Source organism: Orbicella faveolata, unplaced genomic scaffold, assembly GCF_042242905.1.
Source record: "Orbicella faveolata isolate gen_17 unplaced genomic scaffold, um_ofav_v1 contig_25, whole genome shotgun sequence".
NCBI lineage: Eukaryota > Metazoa > Cnidaria > Anthozoa > Scleractinia > Merulinidae > Orbicella > Orbicella faveolata.
The window spans coordinates 6,482,730-6,506,285 of record NW_028301553.1 but is presented as its reverse complement, the minus strand read 5'-3'; the positions used below and the strand labels follow the sequence as shown (position 1 = coordinate 6,506,285).

The 23,556-nt window shown below is 39.9% G+C and overlaps 2 protein-coding genes across 4 annotated transcripts; one reads left to right on the top strand and one right to left on the bottom strand.

Moving 5' to 3' along the window:
- Nucleotides 1-7: 7 nt before the first annotated feature.
- On the top strand, nucleotides 8-13,605 carry LOC110047011 (integrator complex subunit 4-like). The gene is made up of 11 exons (XM_020752729.2): nucleotides 8-529; nucleotides 1,317-1,384; nucleotides 1,546-1,584; nucleotides 2,155-2,340; nucleotides 3,035-3,174; nucleotides 7,554-7,743; nucleotides 8,229-8,767; nucleotides 9,360-9,658; nucleotides 10,524-11,311; nucleotides 11,890-12,010; nucleotides 12,603-13,605. The coding sequence occupies exons 1-11, from the start codon at nucleotides 70-72 to the stop codon at nucleotides 12,815-12,817; spliced, it is 3,045 nt and encodes a 1,014-aa protein (XP_020608388.2). The 5' UTR covers nucleotides 8-69; the 3' UTR covers nucleotides 12,818-13,605.
- On the bottom strand, nucleotides 13,594-23,556 carry LOC110047015 (cilia- and flagella-associated protein 300-like). Of its 3 annotated transcripts, none has more exons than XM_020752734.2 (10): nucleotides 23,497-23,556; nucleotides 21,524-21,605; nucleotides 20,906-20,944; nucleotides 20,550-20,583; nucleotides 18,872-18,955; nucleotides 18,142-18,224; nucleotides 16,965-17,075; nucleotides 16,465-16,526; nucleotides 15,407-15,473; nucleotides 13,594-14,449 (listed from the first exon to the last, which is right to left on the bottom strand). In XM_020752734.2, the coding sequence occupies exons 2-10, from the start codon at nucleotides 21,599-21,601 to the stop codon at nucleotides 14,333-14,335; spliced, it is 675 nt and encodes a 224-aa protein (XP_020608393.1). In that variant the 5' UTR covers nucleotides 21,602-21,605; nucleotides 23,497-23,556; the 3' UTR covers nucleotides 13,594-14,332. The 3 variants fall into 3 exon arrangements, with proteins under 3 accessions (XP_020608393.1, XP_020608392.1, XP_089149477.1); XM_020752733.2 differs by lacking the exon at nucleotides 23,497-23,556 and adding an exon at nucleotides 21,786-21,937; XM_089293351.1 differs by lacking the exon at nucleotides 23,497-23,556 and having other exon boundaries at nucleotides 21,524-21,776.

Here is a 23,556-nt window from a genome sequence, read left to right as displayed (position 1 = left end):
TCGGCAGCACCAGAACGAGGCCGCGGAAAAAACCATTATGGCGGCCAAAGTGGGCGAAGGGTAGTGTTTATGCTCTTGTTTTCACATTGCTTTACCTGGGTATTCTTCGTGATCCTATCAGAAATCATGAAGAGGACTAATCCGGACTATTCAACCACTGTTGTGGAGGAAAAACCTTTGGAGACTCTAGACTATGGCACCCAACCCGTGTTAAAACTGAAACGGAGTCGACAGTCTCTTGAAGCTTCGAAAAGGCTCGCATTTGAACTATCTCAATATTCAACACAACAGGAAATCCTTCAAACTCTTGTTGATCTCGAAAAAGAGCTCCCTTTGGAGTCGTTAGAAGTGGCTGAGTTCGTCATCAGGACTTTGTGGGAACGGTTTTACGAGACAAAAGACGCTGTAGTTCGAGTGAAAGTTGTTTCATTGCTTGGAAGCGTGGCAAAATTTCCTGGAGTCAATATTCACGCGATTGCTGAGGACCTGATCAAGCTTTTGAATGCGGACCGAGAAAGCAGGAATATAGGTAACATTATTTGTCTCGTGCTTTGGTATTTCAGATTATCAATGTTATAGACATCGTTGTATTAATTTTTGTTGAATAAGGGTATGACTTTCCAAGGTTGCATTTCAGCTCTCCCCTCTAATTATTAGAGTTGGAGGCTAAGTTTTCATTTGAAAAAAAAAATATTTGTTTTATCAAGTTGTTGGTTGAAGATCACCATACAGTTTGATAACTTAGGCCAAGTTCTGACGTATGTTGTGCTTCTGAAGAGGTATAATCAAAATTTTACCCCTAAGAAAACAGATCAACGCACCAACACAATGCTTCCACAGAAAAAGAACCCATTTTTTACCCTCTTGTGATAAAGTCAGCTTTTTCCCAAACCCCATCAGAAATGAAATCATTATGATAAACTAATAAATGATGTTTACAGAGCAACCCCTCAGAAATGTCTTTTGTACTCCCATCAGGAAATCTCATTTAGGGAGGGTTGGGCAAAAATATGTTCACATATTTGTTTGTGGACAGATCTGTTATGAGAAATGAACAGTTTTCTGAGAACAAAGCTTGAGGAAAACTGTGAGCTTCAGGGAACAGATAATGTCCAGGGACAAAATTAATATCCTAGCATATTTTTAAAGTCAATGGGAGGCTATTGTGTTTATTATCAGTGTATTCAGCAAAATCACTCAAACACAATATTATTCCACAGCACAGCCTTGGGAACAACCCCAACTACATGTAGCTCTTCTTTTCAAAATCCTTTTAAACAATTTATGACATGACGTTTTTATTTGTTCCTTTTCAGAATCTCACAAAGTGTCTGCTCAGATATTTCATACTCTTTTGCTACTTGGCAAACTTTGTAATGACGAGGTTAGCTTCTATATACATTATAAAATAAATAACATAATTTATTTTTATGTTTAATTTTTAAGTCTTCACTGCATTTACAACACAATTAACTTTGTTTACCGGAATAATTCATATGAAACAAAACTTTTAGAAAAGTCTGTTTTTTGGCTTTCTCTCGTTAGGCAAAGATTGTTCACCAAATTGAGAAGATTGCTACGCAGGTATGTACTGTTGAACCCTTTTGAAAAATATTTGAACCTTTCAGATCTAAGTGTAGCACAACAACATCGGTGCCCCAACCCCACCCCCACTTGGAGAATTTATGGTACACAGGTTCCTGAGGTTCCTATTTCTCCCCAAATGCACACTTGCTTTGATGTGCTTTCACGAGTTTATTTTGCAAGTATAAACTGACCTTCAGGATAAGTAAAGACCAGGTGGAGGCTGGCCTCAGGGCTAATTAAAAGTTGTCCACATTGGTAGAGTTTGTACCAGATTCAATAGTGTTAAGTGACCCCCTCTCCCTGCCAGGTTTTTTTCCAGTTGCCCTGACTAACAGTTCATTGGTAGCCATTTATACTCCTGGATGTAGAGGCATTGTGAGAGAAAAGTGTCTTGTCCTGACAGCTAAGACAGGTACTTAATCTCAGTCAATACCCTGGATTCCAACAATCTAAATGTTAGGCCATCATGCTTTACCCCCCAACCCCATTGCCAGTATGGCTGGCTATTATTCATTTGTTTTTCTGCCAGTCATTAGACATTTCTTCTTTTATTTTTGTCTTGTTCAGCACCTCAAAGATCCCCACTCCTCAGTGCGTTGCCAGTGTCTTTGCTTGATTGGTCACCTTACTCAGGGATCAGAGAGTTCATCAATGAGTATGGAGCCAGGTTCACAAGGAGGGGTGCAAAACTTGTTGGCAAGCTTCTCAGAGGACAGTGACCCAAGAGTACGGACAAGTGCTTTGCAAGCTCTGGTGAGTGAAAAACAGATTTTTATTTTATTTTATGTTCTTAAAGGTTGTTTCATTTTCCAGTTAGACTGAGTGATGTTGGTGAATCAGTTCATTCCACTGAATTTGGAAAAGAAAACTTGCTAGACAGAATGCTAGTTTAGATAAGTCGTCTCAGTCATATCTTGTATGAACTATGTATTGCAAACAATATTAATACTTCAAGCCAGTGAATTACAAGCTTAAGCAAAAAGTAGCATGATTATTATTTCATGCGGTGGACATCCTGAGAGTGCCTGTATTCCTGTCCAGCTTCAATATTTTTTGTTTTGTTTACTTCTCTTGCTTTGCATTACTTTTCTCTCCTCTTCATTTTATGTGTTATTTAACTTGAAGAAATGAAAAACAATGTCATTTTCTGTGCTTTCTGTGTCTGTATCAAAACAATATGACTGACTTATAGGAGTTTCATGATAGTTTGTGCATCTTGAAAAGTTTATGCTAAATTGTTCAAGTTTGTCGTTTGTAATCCATGTTTATCTTCTCCACCCCTAACCATCCTTGTTCCTTTATGGTTTAATGTTATCTATTTGGTGTTTTTTGTATCTAAGTAAACTGCTATTTTCAGTTTCCTTCAATTTAAAGGTACAGTAATTCTGTACATGGCCAGAATAACTTAAAATACTGTGACTGAGCTCCTTTAAATATCTCATTGTAGCTCACACTGCATGCGAGAGGCCAGAAGCTAGACATGACAGTTTATGATCAGGCATCACTGGCATTGGATGATGACTATGAAGATGTGCGACTGGCAGCCATCAAGTTGGTTTGGGTGTTTAGTCAAGCAAACCCAGAGCGGTTAGTCAAAACTCATTTCTGGTTTCACTGAATAGCAAATTGAGGTCCACAGCAAATGCAGTCAAAGAAAAGCTAGTAGACTTCAATAAGTGCACAAAGTCTCTTCAGTTGGTCATTTTTTTAACAGCACTTGTACCCAGAGATAAATGCCAAAACCAGATATCAGTTGACATTGAGGGTGCTATAGTGAGGGTGTGTGGAGAGAGCTGTTTATACCATGCTGTAGAAAATACAGCCAATCAGAATACAGGGAAGCCGATGTATTAAGGCAGCTTGAGAATGAATATGTTTCGGGTTAATGTTTTAGATGTGCCATTGTCGACGTGAAGATTTTGATCATGAGTTCACTGTTTACTGATTTTGAGTTTACTGACCGTGATTTTGATCGTGAGTTCACTGTTTACTGATTTTGAGTTTACTGACCGTGTTTTTTATCGTGAGTTCACTGTTTACTGATTTTGAGTTTACTGACCGTGATTTTGATCGTGAGTTCACTGTTTACTGATTTTGAGTTTACTGACCGTGATTTTGATCGTGAGTTCACTGTTTACTGATTTTGAGTTTACTGACCGTGATTTTGATCATGAGTTCACTGTTTACTGATTTTGAGTTTACTGACCGTGATTTTGATCGTGAGTTCACTGTTTACTGATTTTGAGTTTACTGACCGTGATTTTGATCGTGAGTTCACTGTTTACTGATTTTGAGTTTACTGACCGTGATTTTGATCGTGAGTTCGCTGTTTACTGATTTTGAGTTTACTGACCGTGATTTTGATCGTGAGTTCACTGTTTACTGATTTTGAGTTTACTGACCGTGATTTTGATCGTGAGTTCACTGTTTACTGATTTTGAGTTTACTGACCGTGATTTTGATCGTGAGTTCACTGTTTACTGATTTTGAGTTTACTGACCGTGATTTTGATCGTGAGTTCACTGTTTACTGATTTTGAGTTTACTGACCGTGATTTTGATCGTGAGTTCACTGTTTACTGATTTTGAGTTTACTGACCGTGATTTTGATCGTGAGTTCACTGTTTACTGATTTTGAGTTTACTGACCGTGATTTTGATCGTGAGTTCACTGTTTACTGATTTTGAGTTTACTGACCGTGATTTTGATCGTGAGTTCACTGTTTACTGATTTTGAGTTTACTGACCGTGATTTTGATCGTGAGTTCACTGTTTACTGATTTTGAGTTTACTGACCGTGATTTTGATCATGAGTTCACTGTTTACTGATTTTGAGTTTACTGACCGTGATTTTGATCGTGAGTTCACTGTTTACTGATTTTGAGTTTACTGACCGTGATTTTGATCGTGAGTTCACTGTTTACTGATTTTGAGTTTACTGACCGTGATTTTGATCGTGAGTTCACTGTTTACTGATTTTGAGTTTACTGACCGTGATTTTGATCGTGAGTTCACTGTTTACTGATTTTGAGTTTACTGACCGTGATTTTGATCGTGAGTTCGCTGTTTACTGATTTTGAGTTTACTGACCGTGATTTTGATCGTGAGTTCACTGTTTACTGATTTTGAGTTTACTGACCGTGATTTTGATCGTGAGTTCGCTGTTTACTGATTTTGAGTTTACTGACCGTGATTTTGATCGTGAGTTCACTGTTTACTGATTTTGAGTTTACTGACCGTGATTTTGATCGTGAGTTCACTGTTTACTGATTTTGAGTTTACTGACCGTGATTTTGATCGTGAGTTCACTGTTTACTGATTTTGAGTTTACTGACCGTGATTTTGATCGTGAGTTCACTGTTTACTGATTTTGAGTTTACTGACCGTGATTTTGATCGTGAGTTCACTGTTTACTGATTTTGAGTTTACTGACCGTGATTTTGATCGTGAGTTCACTGTTTACTGATTTTGAGTTTACTGACCGTGATTTTGATCGTGAGTTCACTGTTTACTGATTTTGAGTTTACTGACCGTGATTTTGATCGTGAGTTCACTGTTTACTGATTTTGAGTTTACTGACCGTGATTTTGATCGTGAGTTCACTGTTTACTGATTTTGAGTTTACTGACCGTGATTTTGATCATGAGTTCACTGTTTACTGATTTTGAGTTTACTGACCGTGATTTTGATCGTGAGTTCACTGTTTACTGATTTTGAGTTTACTGACCGTGATTTTGATCGTGAGTTCACTGTTTACTGATTTTGAGTTTACTGACCGTGATTTTGATCGTGAGTTCACTGTTTACTGATTTTGAGTTTACTGACCGTGATTTTGATCGTGAGTTCGCTGTTTACTGATTTTGAGTTTACTGACCGTGATTTTGATCGTGAGTTCGCTGTTTACTGATTTTGAGTTTACTGACCGTGATTTTGATCGTGAGTTCACTGTTTACTGATTTTGAGTTTACTGACCGTGATTTTGATCGTGAGTTCACTGTTTACTGATTTTGAGTTTACTGACCGTGATTTTGATCGTGAGTTCACTGTTTACTGATTTTGAGTTTACTGACCGTGATTTTGATCGTGAGTTCACTGTTTACTGATTTTGAGTTTACTGACCGTGATTTTGATCGTGAGTTCACTGTTTACTGATTTTGAGTTTACTGACCGTGATTTTGATCGTGAGTTCACTGTTTACTGATTTTGAGTTTACTGACCGTGATTTTGATCGTGAGTTCACTGTTTACTGATTTTGAGTTTACTGACCGTGATTTTGATCGTGAGTTCACTGTTTACTGATTTTGAGTTTACTGACCGTGATTTTGATCGTGAGTTCACTGTTTACTGATTTTGAGTTTACTGACCGTGATTTTGATCATGAGTTCACTGTTTACTGATTTTGAGTTTACTGACCGTGATTTTGATCGTGAGTTCACTGTTTACTGATTTTGAGTTTACTGACCGTGATTTTGATCGTGAGTTCACTGTTTACTGATTTTGAGTTTACTGACCGTGATTTTGATCGTGAGTTCACTGTTTACTGATTTTGAGTTTACTGACCGTGATTTTGATCGTGAGTTCACTGTTTACTGATTTTGAGTTTACTGACCGTGATTTTGATCGTGAGTTCACTGTTTACTGATTTTGAGTTTACTGACCGTGATTTTGATCATGAGTTCACTGTTTACTGATTTTGAGTTTACTGACCGTGATTTTGATCATGAGTTCACTGTTTACTGATTTTGAGTTTACTGACCGTGATTTTGATCGTGAGTTCACTGTTTACTGATTTTGAGTTTACTGACCGTGATTTTGATCATGAGTTCACTGTTTACTGATTTTGAGTTTACTGACCGTGATTTTGATCGTGAGTTCACTGTTTACTGATTTTGAGTTTACTGACCGTGATTTTGATCGTGAGTTCACTGTTTACTGATTTTGAGTTTACTGACCGTGATTTTGATCGTGAGTTCACTGTTTACTGATTTTGAGTTTACTGACCGTGATTTTGATCGTGAGTTCACTGTTTACTGATTTTGAGTTTACTGACCGTGATTTTGATCGTGAGTTCACTGTTTACTGATTTTGAGTTTACTGACCGTGATTTTGATCGTGAGTTCACTGTTTACTGATTTTGAGTTTACTGACCGTGATTTTGATCATGAGTTCACTGTTTACTGATTTTGAGTTTACTGACCGTGATTTTGATCGTGAGTTCACTGTTTACTGATTTTGAGTTTACTGACCGTGATTTTGATCATGAGTTCACTGTTTACTGATTTTGAGTTTACTGACCGTGATTTTGATCGTGAGTTCACTGTTTACTGATTTTGAGTTTACTGACCGTGATTTTGATCGTGAGTTCACTGTTTACTGATTTTGAGTTTACTGACCGTGATTTTGATCGTGAGTTCACTGTTTACTGATTTTGAGTTTACTGACCGTGATTTTGATCGTGAGTTCACTGTTTACTGATTTTGAGTTTACTGACCGTGATTTTGATCGTGAGTTCACTGTTTACTGATTTTGAGTTTACTGACCGTGATTTTGATCGTGAGTTCACTGTTTACTGATTTTGAGTTTACTGACCGTGATTTTGATCATGAGTTCACTGTTTACTGATTTTGAGTTTACTGACCGTGATTTTGATCGTGAGTTCACTGTTTACTGATTTTGAGTTTACTGACCGTGATTTTGATCGTGAGTTCACTGTTTACTGATTTTGAGTTTACTGACCGTGATTTTGATCATGAGTTCACTGTTTACTGATTTTGAGTTTACTGACCGTGATTTTGATCGTGAGTTCACTGTTTACTGATTTTGAGTTTACTGACCGTGATTTTGATCGTGAGTTCACTGTTTACTGATTTTGAGTTTACTGACCGTGATTTTGATCGTGAGTTCACTGTTTACTGATTTTGAGTTTACTGACCGTGATTTTGATCGTGAGTTTACTGCTCTGTCGTAGAGTTGTTAAATTACCAACATCAGATGACGTCCGGCTTGTGGACGATGCTTTTATCAAGATCTGCCACATGGTCAATGACTTGTCTATGAACGTGCGCAGAGAGGCCACAGGGCTTCTAGGCTCACTCCATCTTGTCAGTCCGAAGTTTCTGGAGCAGACATTGGACAAGAAGCTTATGTCTCATCTGAAGGCAAGTTGTTAAGGAGGCAGCGTGGCCAAGTGGTCAGTGCGTCAGACTTGTGATTCAGCAGTCTCGGGTTCGAGTTCCGATCTCACCTCTAACTGGATTTGTTTCATGTAACCCCAGGTTCGAATTTTTGGCCATGCTTGTAAATAGCCAACTGGTTTCAATTTGAATTATTTGCTTCAAGCTGTTTGCTCGTCCCCATTAGCCTATGTGCTTTAAACACTGCCAAGGGTAAATAAAGGTTACTTAAAAGAAATGAGACGTATTTTTATTTTTATTTATTTTATTATTCGAGGCTGGACGCTTATTAACTTTTACTGCCTTTAGGATCGACGCTAATTCGAGGTTGGACGCTTATTCGAATAAATACGGTAATTGAAGACTGATACAGTAACTAGGCATTTTATTAGCGAAGTCCAGAAGTAAACTGGTACAAATAATTCTTGATGGAAAATAACCAGTTGTATGTTTTTATTCCCGCTCTTCAGAGGAGAAAAACAGAGCACGAGAAACGCCGAGAGATTCACGCGTCAGGTGGCAACGACGGCGGAGGTTGGAGCACAGGACGAACCTGGGGTGACGGTACCCCTGAACCTGAAGTGGACCCTGAGGACGTCAGCCTGATGAGTAGCGGTGCCTGCGGGGCGTTCGTCCACGGCTTAGAGGACGAGTTCCTAGAGGTGCGTTCTGCAGCAGTGGATTCGCTCTGTGAATTGGCCTATCAGAATTCTCCTTTCGCTGTTCTCTCGTTAGACTTCTTGGCTGACATGATGAACGACGAGATTGAGAGCGTGCGGCTGAGTGCCATTAACAGTCTGCGTAAAATCAGCGAGCACATTCAGCTGCGTGAAGATCAGCTGGAGACACTGCTCGGGGTACTGGAGGATTTCTCAGGGGACACTAGAGAGGCTGTTCGGGAGCTGTTATGCCACTGTGTGTTCGCCACCAGAGCGTGTCTGCACGCCGCTATTCACGCCTTATTGGGCAACTTATCAAAATACCCTCAGGACAGATCGTCTATATGGAGGTAAAGAGCGCTCTTCATTTTTAGGAGCGAATTAAATTTTGTTTGTTCGTTTGTGTGGAAACGAGCAATGGCGGCAGCACAAATGGGATATAAGAGAGAGGACTGGAGAGAGAGAGAGACGCGAGACCCTTGTCTCCCCAGACTCCTCTCGTCTTTTCCCAACCCCGCTTCTGCCTTTGTTTTTCGTTCCGTTGCTTGAGTGGGGTAAATGCCTTTGTTTGCAAATGGTACCGCAGGTCTTGAGAAAACTGCAAGAAGATGAAAATACCATCAATTTTTTTTACTTAGAGGGTACCATTTTCCCGGATTTTTTGTTGTAAAAAATATCAGTTATGTTCCAAACAACTAAAAGCGTTTACAAGCATTGGATAACCAGGATAAGAATGAATTTTCATTATCTAAAAGTCTGTCAATTTTTCAACCAATACCTCACAAACGTGGCTCTATTTCTCGTAATAACCCATCATTTGATTCTTATAGTGCAACTTTTTTATCTAATCAGATTTCCACACCTGATCCCAGAACTCAAATGTGTTTGCAATGGGTTTGTGTTTTTTTTTTTTTTTTTTTGAACTCTTTCTTAAACTCTCAGGTGTGCCAAGTTTCTGGGTGAAAAGCACCAACACCTGGCTTCTTCCCTTGTACCCGAGCTTCTGTCGACTCACCCATTTTTTGCCACTCCTGAGCCGTCCATTGATGACCCGGCGTACGTCGCCATTTTAATTCTCGTGTTTAATGCCACGTCCAAGAGTCCCACCATGCTGGCCATGTTCCCGGATCACACCAATCGACATTACGCGTACTTACGGGACAGCCAACCCGACCTCGTCCCGCATCTTGATATCGAGAAAGGCGTTATAGAATTGGATCATAACAAGACTGAAGAAGAAGGTAAGGAAAGGGTATAACCAAGAGAGGATATAGAGTAAGAGAGCAAATTCTCACTACAGGCCTCATTCCTAATTCGTCAAGTTATGTTTGGATCACTCCAGGTTAAGGAAGTCTCAGGAGGCGGACGCGGATATTTTGGTCACGTGGACAGCCCAATCGACTTTACACGCATTTTATCCTCCAGGAAAACGTCCACGCACGTGCGTGGTAGCATTATTCGCGGAAGAACTGGGTACCATGTCTAAAATAACTTGAAAGGGATTACCTTGGGAATGAGGCGTTTATGGGAGATTCACTCTCTTAACCTTCGTGTTCTCTTGGCGTAACCTTAAACTTGGTTCAGCAGTATTACTCCAAGCGATTGGCTTTAAAAATCTCGTGACTGTTTCTCATTCAATCGGAGGTAAAATCAAAACCAATCTCCAATCGCTCTTACACGTTTTCCCCCGCTTGGCGCCAGCTACATTTATTTGGTTCAAGTTTTGATTTGTTCCGGTGGATTGTGTGTGTTCCGTGTGTTGATTGGTCAAAGTAATTACTTTGGTCTGGGTTTCCTGTCGGCGACACTCGATTATAAACTGCTCTTAATTTTTGAAATAATTAATTTTTGTTTAGTTTTTATGTGCTCACTGCATTGTCTGTCTCCTTTGTGACTGGTCAGAGTAATCACTTTGGTGTTGGTTTTTTGTAGACAGTCACTTGGAAACCGCGCTCGCATCAGAATGTCTTTTATTTATTTTTGTTTGTTTTCGTCTTTCCTTCCCTTATTTCTTTTTGTTTCTTCCTTTTTTAAACATAGAGTGCCAAATCCCCCTTTTTATATTATATTTATACATCTATTTATTTATTTTATTTTTTTTTTCAGGGTCACAAAGTGCAAAGAGCTTTTTTGAAAGCATCCAAATGAGAGTTCAATGTGTGAAGTCACGAAGCCCATCAAACGCACAGCAAGCTCTAAAAACAGCTATCCAAGACCTGCGGCATGTCAAGAGCATTGATTCGCATCTTTGCGCCAACGCAGAATGTCTTTCGCTCTACCTTCAATGCAAGCTGATGATTCTTCAGGCTCAAAACGACAAGATATGGACCATTCCAGCGGCCCTTTGCACCCATCAAGGCTCTGGTTTGAAATCTCTTGTCGAGAATATCCTCTCGACCTCCTACCGAGTAGAACATACCTTCACCGGCCTGAGCTCGCAGCAAACATTTTTACTTCGACAGCTGAGGCTCATTGCGCATGCGTTACAGATCCTCGTTTCGCAGAGATACAGCCGCGCTAACGACAAAAACTTGAATTCCATGCTTCAAGTGTGGGAATCGTTTTTGACCAGAATAAAAACCTTTTCCCACTTCATAAACACGGAGAACATCAACACGGATGCATTCTGTGCCGAAGTGGTTTCGTTTCCCAGTTTCTTTGAGTCGAACATTACTAATCCTTCGGGTGTTGTAGATTTCGTTCAGTCCATCATGCTTTCCCATGAAGTTCCATCATTGGAGTTGACAGGCAGTCTGCGTCAGGCTTGCGCAGTCCTGAATGAGCCTCGTGGAGGTTCGGATAATCCCCTGTGTTTCTCTGCTGGTCTTACGCTGGGTATCAATGTTGAAGCTGTATTGGAGAACGTGGCAGATGCGACCAATGTCCGAGTGCAGGTGAGTGTGTTAGAGACGTTGTTACGTTAGACATTTTTCGCGCAACTTGCCTCACAATAAGGGAATTTCGTTGGGACACTTATTACAAGGGAAGTCTGGATACGAGCCAAGTGGTCCGTCAGACCGGTGCTTATTTCCGTTTTTTGCAGCATGAAAAGACTAGGAGTATTTCTACTCCATGCTAATCCATCACAGTGCTACCCCCAGAATTAAATTCGCCGGTACCCATTTATACACCTGGGTAGAGAGAGGCACTGTGAGAGTAAAGTGTCTTGCCCAAGAACACAACACAATGTCCCCGGCCAGGGCTCGAAAGGTGAGCGCGCTAACCATGAGTCCACTGCGCCTCCACGTTGCTAGGGTAACAACCTTAAAATTAAAGTCTTGTAACGTTTTCGTTCACATCAACAAAGCACAGTACGTAATGCAGAAAACTGGGCTTTACCACTCAGAACTGTTGAAACCGTTTTGAACCGTCTTTCAATTCAAGCTGTAACTCTGGGAGTTTTAAAGAGAGAATATATAAAACAGTTAAAGAGAAACTAGCCATTGATCACAGTGTCCGTCTATGTTGACAGGTTGTGTTTCCTGATATGAGGTGTCGGTGGTTTATTCCCAAGCGAGATGATCTCCATGTTATTTCTCCACTGAAGCAGCGGCTTGTCACCACAGTTATCTTGTCACATTCTGGATGGTCAGGTAAACTGCCACACCCTCCCCCACCCCCCGGGTTCGCTACCCCTTTTTGCTTCAGCCACCCATCCCCTAAAAAAAACCCTATTAAAACAATGCGCCTATTTTCGTCTCTTCCTTCCCCTCTGAACACAACTGGATCCGCCAATGCTTGCCTCATTTTAAGGGGGCTGTAGCAGGGCGATGTGCATGCGCAGCCTTGACTGACGAGAAGCTTGAAATCTAAGAACCGTTGATTTTCAAATTCTACCTCCATTCTCGCTTCCCGATAACTTATTCCAGTTTGGTGAATTTGGAAGTGAGGGTACTGGTTGGGAATAAATAACAGATCAGGGTCATGTAATGAGCTTCTGAACAGATTCATTCAGTCGGAGATCATGTTTGATGTTTTTGTTTCGTGTTTTCTTTTATGTTGCAATATTACTTAATATGGTCTTTTTTTCTTCAAACCTATGACCAGTTTGTATGCAATTTTCATCGTAGCGGTGATAGATCGTTGCACCAAAATGTGTTGCGTGACAAACCAAAAAGCATATGTAACAGAGCGGTCAAAATTAATGTGACCTTGTCTCTAATGCATTTTCATTTCTGATTCCAGAACCAGGTTTAATTGAGGTATCCTTGGTGCTCAAGTACACCCCTGATGTGGACGAGGGAGGTGTCCTTCAGCTTGCTTCACATACAGCTAACACCACAGATGAAGACTCACAGGGGATAAAGCAAATCAAAAGCTCTAAAGACAATCTTGTCGACGGCGTTATAAACCTGTGCTCACCAGTTCAAGTATGCATCATGCCCAAGGTCACAAGATAACGATGTTTATCTCATGACGTGGAGGGATAATAGCCAATCAGAAGCCTGGAAGACTTGTCTAGTCGGCGTTATATTACGAACCCTATAAACGCTTTCTTTGCCACATGTGTCACTTCCATCAAAACGTCTGGCTATTCCCAGCCGTAATGAGCTGCGTCCTTCACAGCATCCCGTTTTTCCGGTCAGAATGTACTGCGTCCGCTGTAGCTTTCAGTTTATTCCCGCCATACACGTGCCTCGTTCCACAACTTCAAGCTCTTTCCCGCGGCTATTTCCCGCCATACTTGTGCCGCGCTCCACAACTTTAAGCCTTTTCCCGCCATAAGTACAGCGCCTCCGTCTCATCTCGTGGTTATTTCCCGCCATAGTCGTGCCGCGCTGTACAGTGCAGCTCGTTTAAGAACAAGTACTGAAGTCAGTCACTACACAATGGCAGTTAAACAACTAAGAATTCTTTTATCTGATTTTGTACATGTGATCAAGATTGATAAAATGCCGAATAAATCACTATCCAGTGGATAACGTAGTTTATTTTTGCAACACTTATCCAATGGATAGCGATTAATCTGGGGGAGAGCATTGTCCACCCTTTTGAAGAAATAGCCTTGAACACTAAATGCTATGGGCACTAACTGTTCTGATACCTCAGTACTAAGTTATTCGCACTTGTTTCAAACGTTGTCCACATTAGAAGTACCAGTGTGTTCTGAGAACGATAGGCAAACCAAATGTATAAATTTCACACCTAAATAAATAATCAGGCCATACGAGCAATGTGCCTCTAAAAATGTTGTTTTCTGCTTGAGGACAAGGGCTGGTTTTTCAAGTAAATACAGTTGAACAGTACATTTTTCACACCATGTCGTGATAAGGCGAGGTAAAAATATAACGAATTTGACTCGTAATTGCTAAATTAACACATGAAAATGAGTCGAAACGAAAATATTACACCCTGGATTGTACTCCACTCGGCCCAATTACTATTACTAATCTAAAACCTGATTCAGAGAATGAATCTCGAAACTGTGTAATCCCTTGCTAAAAATAACAGCGACTGGTAAGCAATTCCTATTTCATACTTCGCACGTTTGCCTTGAAGTGGCTCGAACAAAATACAAAAGGCATCTATAAAATTTAACCCGCTGCTGAAAGAAACAAAGTACCAGTTTTGTTAACAGGCAATTTACTTGGTTCAGACAAGGATTCAGTTTTTATCCAGTTTCGTTATTTTAAGCTGAATGAATCTAGATGCCCTTTGAAGTGTTGATCAAGACGGAGGCTTGATCGTCTTTTCATTTGTATCGACCAGAAGGTTGGCAAATTGTGTTATCAGCCTAAAAGCTGGAAACTCCTTGGGAAACACTTTTCCCACAAGTATTTGTTACTTCCGTATCGCCATGTGTGTTTGACGAGAACTGACGCAGAAAGTACACTGGAGCAGACGAGACGGAACTAAAGGCAAACACGTTTGTTCATATACAGCCAATGTTCACGGGTCGTGTTTGTTTCTGCCTGTTACGTCCACGAGTGATACCAGATGTACACGTGTCTCTTGAGCAGGTTGATGCACATGTAAGCAAAAGACTGATCGTGTGGCGTAAGTGAAGGGTAAATCGGTGAACCATCTTCATCCTAACACAAAAAGAAACGAACCCTTCAGGTCAGAAGACTACTTCAGTGTAATGTGTAAGCGAGGGGGGTGGGGGAGGGAGGGGGGGTAACTAGCTCACTTTCCGTCTCCCTCCTGAGGCAGGTCTTTCTTTCTAGAGGAAGGCCGCTTTAACTGATTTTCACGAGCAGCGGATGGTGATAAAGAAATTTACAGTAAGGGACGGAACATTATTTTTTGAGGGGGGGGGGGGGGGTGAGGTTGAGCAATATCTAAAAAAATTCTTGCACAGTCAAAACGGCTGAAAAAAATCGCCAAGGGGAGCCATGAGGGAAAAAATTGACCAAGTGCCTTTTACTTACTATTCAGGTTATGTGTTTGACTTAACAAACAAATCTTGCACAAACTATTGCCCACCAAATAAAATCATGCACAACATAAAGGTGAGAACAAAACATTCATGCCCCTGAAGATTGCCCAACCCCGACTCAAAATGGTTTGTCTCTACTACTGTAACCTGTAGACAGACAGACAGTCATAGCTGTGCGTAGACCGCGAGTGGCGACCACAGAGGCAGAGTTAAAGTGCAAAACGAGAGCGTCTTAGGTTATTGTTTTTCAGTGTCTATCCTGTTCACGTGCTCAGCGCTCTGCCGTAAAAAGCCCCACAAGCCTCTCGTCCTGTAGGCCATATTGCTGTTGGGCTGTTGGAGAGTAGAGACTGAGGAGGGGAACCTGCGACGGACTACCATCCTTTCTTGTGTTATGCCTATTATGCCTTACGAGTGTCGTTCTCTTGTGAGACTCAACATCACACACAGACACGCACAAATACTCGTGGTCCGTCAACAACCGAAAAGGTGTTCGGAGTGGACGAGTTTGGACCTGAAGACACCGGAGTTCTAAGCGTCAGATCAAGTTACACAAGTAAAACATATTTTCTAAACGGCTTAGAAGTTGTCATCTTCAAGCGTACAATACCTGAGCAGAGACTTTTAGCACAACTGATCCGACTTGCAACTTCTTGGTAGTCGGGTCTTTGTGTACACTGGAAGCCAACAAAGCGAAACAATAAGGCTTAAAACCGGTAATAAAATAAAATGGTTTTCCAAACTTTTCAACCAAACTGCTACCGGAGACCGTACAATGTTTTCCACGTGGCTATTTTGTCTTCTCTACCTGCGGAACTACCTTGGTTTAAAGTAAGCCATGCAGAGTTGTAAAATCAACAGCAATCACTATTAAGAGGTGATAGATGACCTCACACGCCCACGAATAAAACTACCACGAGAGTCCGGGGAAGTTCCGAGGTGAAAGTTAAATCTAATTTTTGTGAAACATTTTTTCAACTAGTGATGAATGTTTCAAAGAGGTAAAAACCTTTTTCAGGAAAGAAATCTTAAGATTCCAATTTGCGAGCAGTCGCTACCTTTCCGAAAATCCTGGTCAGATCTTTTCTGCGCTTTTAACGACATTTGGATGTCTCCGAAAATAACAGTTGACAATTTCACTCAACAATGGACTTCGCAACCGATAAGCTACTGAAATGATCTTTTAGTTGCCCGTATGTTTGTAGTAGACTGGGAGATTTGACAGGTACTTCGCTCGCTAGCTTTTTTTTCCGCCTACGTTGCAAAATTTAGAGGCTGTGAACAGTCTAGTGTTTAGTGGCGTTTTTACTTACAATTTGCGGACAATTTTATGGGAAAAAAAACGGTACACTTCTGGAATGGCTGCAAATCAACTTCTTTCTACTAAACTAATGTTGATAAATGACAATGAAAGTTGACAGTTGCTTGTGATAATACATCGTGACTCAAGTCCCGTTCGCTAACAAAATGATGACAGCAATCTCGCCTTCAAGTTATATCGCATAAGGATTCCACGACCGCCAGATTCACGATGCTCAACGAGTTTGTCAAGCAGAAAGGTCTCTGAAGAGTTCTTGGCCGGGACGAAACGAAAGCGCTGCGTCAGAGTAGCCATAAAATTATTTAAACTAATGTAAACTCATTAATGTGAACCTGAGCAATACTTACCTTAACAGATCTTTATAAATTGTTTTGGTTGTTTCGAGGTAAGGGTTTATGTCATCTTCATACTAAACGAAAATGGGAAAGTATAAATCACTGAATTTAGTATAAAGTCACAAACCAACACAAACAGTCCAGAAAGCAAATTATTTTCCTGGAAGAAATGATACGGCAGAATGAATTTAGTACTAAGAAGGCTTTCGCAGAAAGCAGCTTGGCTTCAAGAAAGACTTGGGATCTTTCAACCCTGGTTGCTTAAAGAGGTACACTGTTCACATAATCGCTTATAAGATGAAATTATTCTGGGATTCCATTGGCTATTTTTAATGATATTTTAAGTTGCCAAGTGTCTTATGGGCTGCGAAAAACATTAAATTTTGATATCATAGCGGTCTTGTTTTTGTTTTCTTTTTTCTCAAGTAAGTCACGCCAGCAGATTGTCTTCATTCTTCTCCTTCACAAAAATGAGCTTGTATTAACTAGTGTACGAATCTCAAATAACTTACTTGACAAACTTGGCCTCCAAGACATATATGCTTGAAAATCAGGAAAATAAACTCGTTTCTGTCTGCATCACTAAATATTGGATATGTTTCTGCTTCTTCCAGAATTAAGACCTAAAATGTTAGAAAGGAAGCAACATCAGCCTGAGCTGGTTTTGATACGGGTTCTCTATCCTGGTCAAATTGGAATTTGGAGATGTTGGTTTTTGTGGAGGGAGGAAAACTGGAGAACCCAGAAAAAAACCCTTGGAGCAAGGCCAGAACCAACAACAAACTCAACCCACATATGGTACCGGGCCGGAATCGAACCCGGGCCACATTGGCATTCTCAACACTTCGCCAACCCTGCTCCCCATATGAAAAATATTGACATTATCAGAGGAAGGCTTATTCCTGGCCAGAGATGTGGGAAAAACTCCATGTGAGATGAAATAGAACTTTTAATGAAAATGAGAATTCAGTATGTTGGAGCCAATGCTGACTCCTTATAATGTAATGCAAGGATTTTCTTAATATGCACCAGTGTGTTCCCTTTATAGACGTGCTTCACTGAAAGTAGATATAGTGTGCAATTGGCAATTCCCTCTATAAAATACACCTGCAGGGAATTATGGTAGTTGTATTCATCTAAACAAATATCGTACCCTGTTCGCAGGATACAAATAAGAATCCAGTCCAGGATGATGAATACAACTACCATGATTTCCCGCAGGTGCATCTCATAGAGGGAATTGACCTTTGAGAGAAGAAGTGAGGTTGGAAGGAATGTGAAGAGAAGAGAAGGAGTAAGAGAGGGATAAAGGACTTGGAGTGAGAGTAGGAAAGATGAAGAGGTAGTGAAAAGTTAGAGGGAGCAGGGAAGGAAGGGATGGACAGGAACAGAGAGAAGGAGCGAGATGGAGAGAGAGGGGAAGGGGAGGAAATATGGAAAGATGGATGGCGGCAGTGAGAAAGGGAGAAATGTGAAAAGGAAAGGAGGGAAAATGAGAGGGAGGGATTTAATGAGTAAGAGATGGATGAATACAGGAAAGGAAAAGAGGACAGAGGGAAAAACAAAGGGGTAAGGGGTGTTAGGGATAAAGAGGCCTGGTTAAACTGGGTGCTTCTAATTAATACCATAAAAAAGACAACAAATGCAGTAAGCAAGTTCTTCGTGGATAAGAATTAAAATAGTTCCTACCTTTCTGAGTTCATCAGAAATGACAAAGTCTTCATAAAACTCATCAAAACACTTTCTGATATTTCCTGACTCCCTCACAATACCTTTTGAGTTAAATAGAGTATATTAAATTAAGAATACAAAAGCAAAAACCGACACAACGTAGAATGTGTCGGTTTTTGCTTTTGTATTCTTCATTTTATATGTAAAGCTGATTAGATCACTACTGATCCAACATATACCAGCAGGATCATTGTTCCAGTTGCTTGCTTAAACATTTTATATTAAATTACATGTTCTGCATTAGATGAAAGCGACTTTTAGTATTATTAGCTGTCAGCGATTTTCTGTTACTATTATAAGCTTACATTGGCTTACATCCATAATTGTTTGGCATAAGGAGGAGAACTTGTTCCTAAAGATGGTTACCTGAATGTTATTGTAGTTAACCCAGTTTGTTATCAATAGGAATATTTTCAATATTTTAGTTTGTTTTTTAATGTGAATAAATACTTGCAGTGAAATGCGTCTCTCCAGAAAATACATGTAGCCATACTCATTATCCTTTTAAAAGAAGGTTTTTAATTGAATCATGCCCCTTCCCCCTCCACCCCCGCAGCGATGCCATCCCTTCAGAATTTCCAGTTTAGCTTCAAACTTTGCCTTCAGATGCAGAATCCATCAATTTAGCCCTTGTATCCGATTCTCCCTAGATACTAACATAGGATACTCGTGAATGATTCAGACAAACCTTGCTCTTGAAGTCTGTCAAAAAAGTCCATTGATGTAACAACACAAGAGACAGGTTCTGCTGTAACAGAAGATGCTTTGACACCTACGATGGAAAAAGAATAAAATTAAAGTTAGATGGGTCACCCCAAAGCTGGGCTGTAAATTTTGTGAACATTAAATAAATGTGTGGTTCCAAAAAATATTCCTACCCCCTGCAGAAAGGATTTTTTCCAAGCACTCTCAGAACACTCTAAGAAGAGAGCAAACCCTTGTGAACAGAGAATATGCCTGGTATGCATGTCAACTAATCTTGAAGACGAAATTCACTTTCTCTTTCACTGCCCAAAATACCCAACGTTAAGAGACCTTCTTTAATTAATCAAATTTACTTACAACTGCCTGATGTTTGACAAACCAACATTACGAAAACTGTCAAAATACTGATGAATTCTTCTAATTATTTAGTTAATTTACTATTGATTAAATTCATATCTTCATGTTTTGTATTACGTGATAGCTTAATACCAATATCAAATCAAAATTCTTCAGCTTAATTGTATAATTTGTTATTTTCCACTTCATTATTGTTTTAGAAAATAAACTTTTGCAATACTGTAATTACTATGGACATGCAAACAAAGCTACTGCTGTTGTTAAGTCCTCCCCTCAACCCTCTGGAAATTCCAATTACGTTACCAGGGGGTTCAATAACATTAGTTATAAGCGGCTACTGAAGGTGTAATAGACAGCTGTGACCACTAAAGGGGCCATAAGGCCCCTTTCCCATAGGGGGGTCTGGGGGCATACTCCCCCAGAAAAATTTGAAATCTAGAAGCTCAGAAATGCAATTTCCAGCGTTCTGGCCATCAAAAAGCGTGCTGTTGATGGGTATTTTTATTGACCACAAAGTAGGATTTGTTTTTGACAAACTAATAATTTTTTGATGCAAAGAGGTGCATTTTGAATACCTTTCTAGGCAGATATCTCTCAGTGACACTTGATATCCACTTAGGCAGTAATTTCTTTGAAGTCCTTTCTTAAAACAAGTACAACAAATGTACCAACATGGCAACAAACTGGTTTTTAACTCTTCAGAAAAAAAATGAAATGAGATAAACTTTACAACAAAATTCTTTCTACTAATATTCTTACAAAACCAAACCTCATTTTCAACTTTTCGTTGATTCTCCCATGGTTCATTATTAAGTTATTCAATAATGATAAAATAATGAAAAATTGAATCATATTATCAAAATATCATTCAGATGTCTTAGGTATCCTGAGATGAACAGTGATTGATAACACTGATCGGTGACTACAAACAACATGTACGCTATTTCTTTGGAACGTTAGTTTGCCCACGTTTTTGTAGCATTTAAAAATTTCAGTGGTCGCCATTGTTGTTGTATTTGCTTTTTTTTATTAATATCATTTTTATTTTCGTCACTGAAATCCAAACAGACAGCAGTAAGAGGTCCTACAGGCGGCAGTAGACTGCCAGTAACCGGCTTTTATTGAAACCCCTGTGTTACATAACCCCCAACCCACAGGAAAATCCAACCCCTTCTGTGGGGTGGGGAGAGTATGGATACTTTCTGGAACTACACAATCAATGTCAATAAAAAAATGGCAGTTCTGAAAAAGAATCAAAAGTCTCTGCCTTCTTTCTCTTCTGTATGTAGCTCAAAATGACTCACTCAATGGACCCCATGTATCAGAGGGAGACACAATCTAAAAAAAAAATAAAATATATATAACATTAAATATCTCGTCATCACAAGGTTAGGGTTTTGGGAAGTTGGCATTTCTGGAGAGTAATATGTACTGAATGAAGGTAAATGTGATTGTTTGTAAATATGTTGGTGGATTATTTGTATTTTGTTCAGCACCCCATTGATTGAGTTTGAATTCTTTTTATTCGCTGTTCCCTAAAAATAGTGACTTAAACATTAACTCAAGCTCAGGTCTGACTTTGACTTGGTTAACCAGTAAACTCTATCAACAGCTATCCCTTGTACATTTAAAACAGAATGTAGAACAGACAGTAACAAACCTGCAGACTTGATATTACAGCAGGATCTTGAAAAAAGTCCTGTTGATTTCAAAAGAGGGCTGAAATTAAAATAAGTTGTCAAAGCTCTTGAATTATAACACTGAAAAATTTAAATTTTAAACTTAAGTTTAATAAATTTACAGCTTTTAGCTTTAGAGCTTCAGAAGCTGGAAAACTTGCATGCAAATTTTAATTACGCTGTGTCTAGATTTTTGGCTGCTGGACAACGTTGTTAAAATACTGCACGCCTGGCAGTCAAATAATTTTCCTTTTACTTCATGTTACCATCACAATATTATTGACAGCTAACCAGAAACAGGCTGACTGGTGTACCATTCAGAGTTAAACCTTTGTGCCTTTTAGGTTAACAGGAGTGCCATTCAGTGCTAAGAAGACAGGGTAAAACTTGATGTCTGGTTAGCATCCTGGTTAAAATCACTACGGTTAGCCTTAATGATGCACCGGTTGGCCTGTTTACAGTTAGTTCTCAAAACAACAGCTAGAAAAAGACAACCGAAAAAATTAAATAAACTTTAAGTTATTTATCCAGGGTGGTCCGTCGATCGTTGGTCTTCACTGTTTCCAGGGCCCTGGCGAGACTCAACGATAACAACTTACCAAAACAAATTTGTCTTTCTGATACGCCTGAAATAACTGGTCGTACGAGAACATTTGCACCTTACTTCGCGATATCATTCCCCTGCAAAACCAGATGATCAAAATATTGGTTTTGATAAATACTAGAAGCTGAAATATTCGCGCGCTTTTCTCCTCCGCGATCGATCGAGCTGAACATAACAAACACAGGTGTGAAAAACTTCTCACTGACAGCTGTACCAACATGCATTCAAAAATCAAACGATTAATTATTTTCCCTTACCACTTCATAAAAAGTTCTTTAACTTCAGAAGACTCAAAACCCAGGAAAGTTTTGTTTGGAACAAACTGAAACGTAAAATTCTTCTCGTCGTCCGCCATTTTGATTAACAAGGCATGATGGGATGTGTTTCTGTCTCTTTACACCGCTGACTACAAGGCTTCAGGATTCACAATTATATCGATCACTTGTTATATTTCTCTCGAACTTTTGCAATTTTCTATTGAACAACAGCTCAGTTCAGAAGGGTGGGACTTCTTGCAAGAGGCACACCATAAAAATAATTTTTGAACTGCAGTTTCATGTTTCTATGCAATGAAAGGAGACTAAGCTTTCAGTCTTTTAGTACTCTTCGAATTTTCGAGACCGTAAGGGTGTATAAGTACTCTAAAAAACACTAACCAAAGTACCGCGCGGAGTCGGTAAAACTTGTCCGCAAAATTATTTTTGCGCCCTACTTTTCTTACGCCTCCGGCCGCACAGAAGACTCCGTCCACACTACGCCGGAAGCTGATATGAAAACGGAGGTTTCACTCTGAAAACGCATCAAATGTTTTCCGTCCACATTACGCCGGAGAAATTTAAGAACGCAACAATCACCGTTCATTTTAGACTTTTCAGTGAGAAAACCTCGGGAACGGAAATATCATCACTGATTATCGTAACGTCATCGTTTCCGAGAAAATCCGTTTTCAAAATGTTCCCGTCCGCACTAAAACACAAAGTCGGCGTTTTCAAATTCCTCCGGTTTGAAAAGCGTTTACGAAAAGCTCCGTTTTCGTGACGGATTAGAGTGGACGATAGGAATAAAGCTGCGTTTTCAAATTTCTCCGGCGTTAAGTGGACGGGACCTAAGTGCAAAACGATAAATGTATGTTTCGACTTTTTCAAAATGAAATTTAAGATTGAAGACTACTTTTGCACGAGTCAGTGATTATGTGGTTCCCGAGGATCTGGGTCGAAGGCGAAAGTTCGGATGGGAACGGTGCTGTTGGCGGACCTTCAACGGGACCATTTCTAGATTGCAAAATGAAGAGCAAAAGTTAATCGCTTTCCTTTTGTTTTCTATAGCTAGCTTTACATTGTTTAGCCTTTCTGTTCTCAGCACTGTTGTACTTGACTCATTTTCATGGTGTAATTTAGCAATCATGAAGAAACTCCGCCCTCAGAATAGTCCACGTTACTCGGTCGGTTATACTCAGTTGTTCTTTGAATTGAGATGTTTTGCTCCTATTTTGATTCTCTCGTTCGTCAGTAGTTTCTCACAAGTTTGGCTCTAGTCACGAGACGATGATCTTGAAAACGGGCGAAGTCTGAAACCAAGCGGAAGTCACGACCTCTATACTGATTATCCTACCTGCCGCAAAAATTGGGTTTTTCCAAAAAGAATCACTATAATCGCAAAAGAAAAGGATTGAATTACCGCAATAGTTTTCATTGTACGCTCTAGGTCGGGAATCCATGCTATCAGCTGAGATTTTAGTATCAGTTTTGGTATAAATGTTTAAAAAGAGTTTAGAAGGCACAACAAATAAAATACGGCTAACAGCAGTTTCATTTCTGTGCCTCCCAGGGCGGGAGGCCCCATCAGTGGATTGATGACGGATAGTTAGTTCGTCATGGGCGTCAACGCCGTATTCAGCTCCCGCAACCTGAATGGTAAAATGGGCAATAAAATGACTATTAGAAGCCCTGCCCTGTTCGTGTTACGTACCTGACTGCCAAATTTAACTTTACAAATGGAATTTAAAAATTCCATTCAGGTTAGGCTACT

What these genes read in the sequence shown, in the direction of transcription:
- LOC110047015 (XM_089293351.1), bottom strand. Translation starts at nt 21,748, where the DNA reads ATGTTGGTACAGCTGTCAGTGAGAAGTTTTTCACACCTGTGTTTGTTA. An exon ending in CTGTAATATCAAGTCTGCAG is followed by an intron (nt 20,584 to 20,905) that starts GTTTGTTACTGT and finishes TTTTTTTTTTAG; the next exon opens with ATTGTGTCTCCCTCTGATAC. An exon ending in ATTTATAAAGATCTGTTAAG is followed by an intron (nt 15,474 to 16,464) that starts GTAAGTATTGCT and finishes GTTGGCTTCCAG; the next exon opens with TGTACACAAAGACCCGACTA.
- LOC110047011 (XM_020752729.2), top strand. Translation starts at nt 70, where the DNA reads ATGCTCTTGTTTTCACATTGCTTTACCTGGGTATTCTTCGTGATCCTA. An exon ending in GCAAACTTTGTAATGACGAG is followed by an intron (nt 1,385 to 1,545) that starts GTTAGCTTCTAT and finishes TTCTCTCGTTAG; the next exon opens with GCAAAGATTGTTCACCAAAT. An exon ending in TTGAGAAGATTGCTACGCAG is followed by an intron (nt 1,585 to 2,154) that starts GTATGTACTGTT and finishes TGTCTTGTTCAG; the next exon opens with CACCTCAAAGATCCCCACTC.